The sequence below is a fragment of the Chlorocebus sabaeus genome, chromosome 20 (assembly GCF_047675955.1).
Source record: "Chlorocebus sabaeus isolate Y175 chromosome 20, mChlSab1.0.hap1, whole genome shotgun sequence".
NCBI lineage: Eukaryota > Metazoa > Chordata > Mammalia > Primates > Cercopithecidae > Chlorocebus > Chlorocebus sabaeus.
In genome coordinates, this window is record NC_132923.1 from 105,081,496 (window position 1) to 105,087,495 (window position 6,000).

The 6,000-nt window shown below is 48.3% G+C and overlaps 1 protein-coding gene across 2 annotated transcripts in view; it reads right to left on the reverse strand.

The window, feature by feature from the left end:
- Positions 1 to 5,679, reverse strand: part of KHDRBS1 (KH RNA binding domain containing, signal transduction associated 1) — a 28,406-nt gene extending 22,727 nt beyond the window's left edge. Inside the window, exon 1 of one of the 2 annotated variants that reach the window (XM_007979612.3) lies at positions 4,983 to 5,675. In XM_007979612.3, coding sequence (XP_007977803.2) covers positions 4,983 to 5,364 — 382 coding nt within the window. In that variant the 5' untranslated portion in view covers positions 5,365 to 5,675. Of the gene's footprint in view, positions 1 to 4,982 lie in introns of both variants that reach the window. The other variant, XM_073007560.1, reaches the window with a different exon arrangement.
- Between the last annotated feature and the right edge of the window lie 321 nt (positions 5,680 to 6,000).

The window sequence follows — 6,000 nt, forward strand, 5'->3', positions numbered from 1 at the left end:
TACCCTTTGATAACCAGTTACCGTCTTCCCTTATCTCTCACCACTGGCAACCACTAATCTAGTCTTCATCTCCACTATTTCATTTCTTCAAGAATGTTATATTCATGAAATCATATAGTACATAAACCTTTTGAGACTGGCTTTCTTTACTCAGCTTAATTCTCTTGTGATCAATCAAGTTGCTACATTTATTAACAGTTCCTTTTTTTTTTTTTAAACTGCAGAGCACCATTCCATGGTATGGGTGTGCCAGTTTATTTACCTACTGGAGGCATTTGGTTTGCTTCCAGTTTTTGGCTACTACAAATAAAGCTGCTGTGAACATTCATGTACAGGTTTTGTGTTAACCTGAGTTTTAATTTCCCTGAAATAAATACCCAAGAATGCAACTGTTGAACTAAATGGTAAGCACATTTATTTATTTATTTTTGACACAGGGTCTCACTGTTGCCCAGGCTATAGTGCAGTGGCATGATCTCAGCTCAAGGCAGCCTCGACCTCCTGGGTTCGAGCGATTCTTCCACCTCAGTCTAAGACCAATCTCCTGGGTTCAAGCGATCCTTCTGCCTCAGACTACCGAGTAGCTGGGACTATGGGTGTGTGCCGCCATTCTCAGCTAATTTTTAAATTTTCTGTAGAGATAAGCTCTCACTGGGACTCAAGCAATCCTCTCACCTTGGCCTCCCAAAGTCCTGGGATTACAGGCATGAGCCACCAGACCCAGCCAATAAGCACATTTAGTTTCGTTAAAGACAAACAAACAAACAAACAAAACCTGCATTGGTCTGGGCGTGGTGGCTCACACCTGTAACACGGGTAGTCTGAGTGTTAGTACAGTGGGAGGCCAAAGTGGGAGGATCACCAGGTCAGGAATTCGGGACCAACTTGGCCAACATGGTGAAACCCCATCTCTACTAAAAATACAAAAATCAGCCGGGCATGGTGGCGGGCGCCTGTAATCCCAGCTACTCGGGAGGCTGAGGCAGAATTGCTTGAAAGGTGGAGGTTGCAGTGAGCCGAGATCGCGCCACTGCACTCCAGTCTGAATGACAGAGCGAGACTCCGTCTCAAAAACAAAAACAAAACTGCATTATCACAGACAAATGTATACTTAATGATATTCTGCTTAATCTTACTAGGCTTTGTTTTACAGAAATAGTATTATACCATATGTAGTCTTATGGGATGTACTTTCTTCATATAACGTTAGATTTTGGAGATTTCTCCATGTTGTTGCCTGTAGTTCGTCCATTTTCACTGCTATACAAATACTTTCTTTTCTTTTTCTTTTCTTTTTTCTTTTTTTTTTGAGATTAAGTTTCACTTGTTGGCTAGATCTCAGCTCACTGCAACCTCTGCCTCCAGCGATTCTCCTACCTCAGCCTCCCAAGCAGCCAGGATTACAGGCACCTGACACCACACCCAGCTAATTTTTGTATTTTTTGTAAAGACAGGGTTTCACCATGTTGGTCAGGCTGGTCTCGAACTCCTGACCTCGGGTAATCCACCCGCCTAGCCTCCCAAAATGCTGGGATTACAGGCATGAGAAACTGTGCCCAGCTAAATATTTTCTGTTGTAAATCTATCACATTAGCCAATGAATGGTGAAACAAGTTGCAATATTTTGTGAACAACGCACACCATTTTATGAATCAAGTATTCATGTATAAGTTTCTTTGAGCACATTCCTAGAAAAGGTGTTCTCGGTTTTTTTTTTTTTTTTTTCAGACAGAGTCTCGCTCTGTTGCCCAGGCTGGAGTGCAGTGGCGCGATCTGGGCTCACTGCAACCTCGGCCTACTGAGTTCAAATGATTCTCCTGCCTCAGCCTCCGAAGTAGCTAGGATTACAGGCACCCACCACCACGCCCGGAGAAATTTTTTGTATTTTTAGTAGAGAAGGGGTTTCACCAAGTTGACCAGGCTGGTCTTGAACTCCTGACCTCGTGATTTGCCCACCTCAGCCTCCCAAAGTGCTGGGATTACAGGCGTGAGCCACCGGCCCCGGCCCTTATTTTCCAGTTTTAATAGCAGGTTTTGCTAGCCCTATAGAATGAACTGGGAAGGTCTTAATGTATTTCTAGAGAATATTGTAAATAAAGGAATTAACTATTTTGAAGTTTCAACAGACTTTGTAAAATGTTTTCCACTTTTTCCATCCTTCTGAAGGATGGATTTTTGATTATCCCTCCAAGATCTTTTGCAGATTGCTAATCTATTCAAAATGTTTATTCTTGAGTCACTTATACTAACCTATATTTTACTGATTGTAGAAAGTAGAAAAAGAGGCCAGGCGCAGTGGCTCATGCCTGTAATCCCAGCACTTTGGGAGGCCCAGATGGGCGGATCACCTGAAGTCGGGAGTTCGAGACCAGCCTGACCAACATGGAGAAAACCCGTCTCTGCTAAAAATACAAAATTAGCCGGGTGTGGTGGCACATGCCTGTAATCCCAGCTACTAGGGAGGCTAAGGTAGGAGAATCGCTTGAACCTGGGAGGCAGAGGTTGCGGTGAGCCGAGATTGCGCCACTGCACTCCAGCCTGGGCAACAAGAGCGAAACTCCGTCTCAAAAAAAAAAAAAAGAAAAAGAAAAAGAACACTGACATATATAACAGCATTTTACTTAGTATATAAATACATTAACACAATAAGATAAATTATTTTTCTTCCAGAAAACAAAGATGGATGATTGAATCCTTATGTCTGCAAATACATTCGACTGTCGTCACTGCTGAATATCAATCTGCTTAACACAGAAGTCTATATTCAAAATCTACATCCCTCAAAGTTTTGTCTTTTTTTTTTTTGATATTTTCAAATACACTTTTTTTTTTGGGTCACCTATCATCCCAGCTAGATTTTAATATTTTGTCCAATTATAGCTTACTTTTAAAGTACAATTTGCAGCAGGCACTACAGTGAGGGAACGGGGAAGGTGTGTAGACTGACTAAAAACCCTGGTTATGCTGCTTACTAATTTTGTTACCTCAGGCAAATTATTAATCTCTGGGTGCCTTGGTTTCCTCATCTGTAAAAATGAAGATAATAAAAGTTCTCATTTCATAGGTTAAATATTTAATGTAAAGTGCTCAGACCTCAAACATGAAGTCTTAGCTATATTTTTCTTCCCTGTGTTCTTTTTTACTCTCCTTTTTTGCGATGGAGTTTAGCTCTTGTTGCCCAGACTGGAGTGCAATGGCGCAATCTGGGCTTCCTGCAACCTTCGATTCCCAGGTTCAAGCGATTCTCCTGCCTCAGCCTCCAAAGTAGCTGGGATTACAGGCATGCGCCACCACGCCAGGCTAATTTTGTATTTTTAGTAGAGACGGGGGTTTCACCATGTTGGTCAGGCTGGTTTCAAACTCCTGGCCTCGTGATCCGCCCGTCTGGGCCTCCCAAAGTGCTGGGATTACAGGCGTGAGCCACCGCGCCCGCCCCTTCCATGTGATCTTACCAGAGCTTAAATACTACTATTCTATCTTCTCAAAGTCTCACTTCCTCACAATGGGTTGCGACTTCACTGCAATCCCCTTGCAAGATAATTGAGAAATACCTTAAAAGCCAGGCTCGACATACACTAACACTTATCCATGCTAGAAAGAATTCATACATCCCAAACCAACATTACCTCAACCACACTTCTCCAATTTGAGTTGGGTTTAAAAAAAAAAAAAACATCCAGAAAGCCCAGGTTAAAAATAAAGAGCACTCCTCTCTTAGTTAAGCAGTGAGGGAAGACTGAAAATTCTAAGTAACTTTTAAGGATCAATAGTTTTTGACAGTTATCTTAAAACATAAAAGATGAACACCACACTGATAAAGATCCCTTACCTTACAGTGTTGGGAGACAAAGAACAAAGAGAGGGAGATAATATTTTCATAATGAACTGTCCATTATATTAACCTTCCCAAAGAGTCCAACTACTCATTCAGTGTTGAAGGATGTGAATTTTTACTTGCTTACTAAAATTTAGGTATCATAAGAAATATTTATTAAAATAATGTTTTAACTTGAAGCGAAGGTCAGACAGCTTTAGGGAAAAATCAGAGCGACTAGGTGATTGACTAGTGCTGATCAGGAAAAGAGCGCTAATCTACAGAACAAAGACTCTCATTTCTAATTTATTTCACTACTGAATCAAAAATGTAAAAAAACAGCAACAAAAAGACTAAGTCTTTCAGTACAAGCATCATGCCACTTCTCTCAATTTCTGTCCATCTCGTTGGGAAACGTTATGTGAACTACGCGGGAGACCCTATCGTCCCATTTCACTGTCTCTAGGGTTATTTCACTCCTTCTTCCGTGATAGTGAACATGGTGTAAAATGAAAGAGGACAACCTTCAGGCTCAGTAGCAATTCTTACTTTATCAGCCTTAGTCGGAAATCTGATTCGGAAACCTCAAGTTCCGATCCCATAAATCGCTCCTTCCTCCCAGCAACTTAAGCTGCGGTTACCGCTAAGTCCGGCTCGGCCCCAGCGACAGCGAGGCGCTGGACAGGGCATTCCAGTCTCACCCCACCTCACCTCGGCCCTTCCTCCCACGGTCCCTCCCCACTCCGGCTGTCTTCACTTCCTACACCTCGGTCGAGGCGCTCATCACCACCCGCGATCAAAAAGGGTTTCCCTTCGGGAAAGGGGGAAATACAGGTTAATTTCTGGAAGAATCTGTGCGCCCGGCAGCCGCAAGAGGAGGGAGGAGGGAAGAGTCGGGAAAGGGGCGGGGAGCTCAGCACCATCCATCAAGACGTTAGCGCTCGGAGATCGCAAAGTCGCTTTTGGGCCTCCACTGCAGCCTAGAAATTCTCCCACGCACTCCGAGTTGAGGTGGGAATGTGGAATCCAGGCTCCCAAAGATGAGGATGACACCGGAGCTCCCGACTGCCTCGGTCCCGAGGGGGCGGGAAGCGAGAGGAACAAAGCCAGGGCCACTCATGCCCCAGGATGGCCGGGCGACCCAGAGGGACCCAGGAGGCCCCCTTACCTGCCGTTAGCAGCTGCATGGCGTGAGTGAAGGACGGGTCGAGCGAGTCCTTCTCGGCCATGAGTTCTGGCAGGTACTTGTTCTCCGGCTCCATCTTCACCGAGGCTGTGGCCGAGGGGGGCAGCAGCGGGGTCGGCGCTGGCCCGCCCACTGTCGCGTCGGGACCCGTGGCCGAGGGCGGCAGCAGCGGTGGCGGCTGCGTAGCGGGCGAGGCCCGGGCGCCCCCGCGGGACCCCCCTCCGCCTCCCCGGGACCGGTGAGGCAGCGGCGGCTGCCGAGACGGCGTCTGACGCACCGAGGGGTGGGCACCGGAGGGGTCCATGGAGCCGCTGCGGCCCGAGGACCGGCTCATGCGCGCGGCGGGGTCGTCCCGGCGCTGCATCGGGGAGGATGTGCGAACCAAGGAGCGAGAGAGCGACGCGGCAGCGATAGAGGCCCGAGCGGCGGTTGGCGGGGGTGGGAGAGCGGGAGCAGTAGCGACCGAAGCCGACCCGAGCGACCCAGCGAGAGAGAGCACCGGAAATGAGGCGGCGCGCGTGCGCAGCCAGTCACCGGCACCGCCCTTGGGTTTCTCCGCGGAGAACAAAGTCCCCAGTCCGGCCACGGCGCTTGCGCACCGCCGCGGCGTCCGAAGAAGTCGCCTCCTGACTCTGGCTTTCCCTCCGCGCCCGCCAGGCCAGAGCTTGACGCGCATGCGCGGGAGGCCGCCGGCTCAGTTCGTTTCCTTTTCCACGTGATTCGGCGCTAGCGGGACACGTGTCTCCTCCCTCTTCTGGCCTAGTGCGTGGAGGGGGCGGGAGCTGTGGAATGTCTTTGTCTGCGCGCGGGCCCGCGGAGTGTGGGGCGGGAGACCTGTTACTCGCGGGGCCACGCCCTCTCCAACGGCTGAGCAGCGGAGGGAGGCTGTGGGGAGTGGGGTGGGGAGTGGGGTGGGGAGGGAAGTGGGGTGGAGGGCGGTTACCGAAGTAAGGAAATAAAAGGAGACTGCCGTGAGGGACACGGAAAGGGGAGGGAGAGA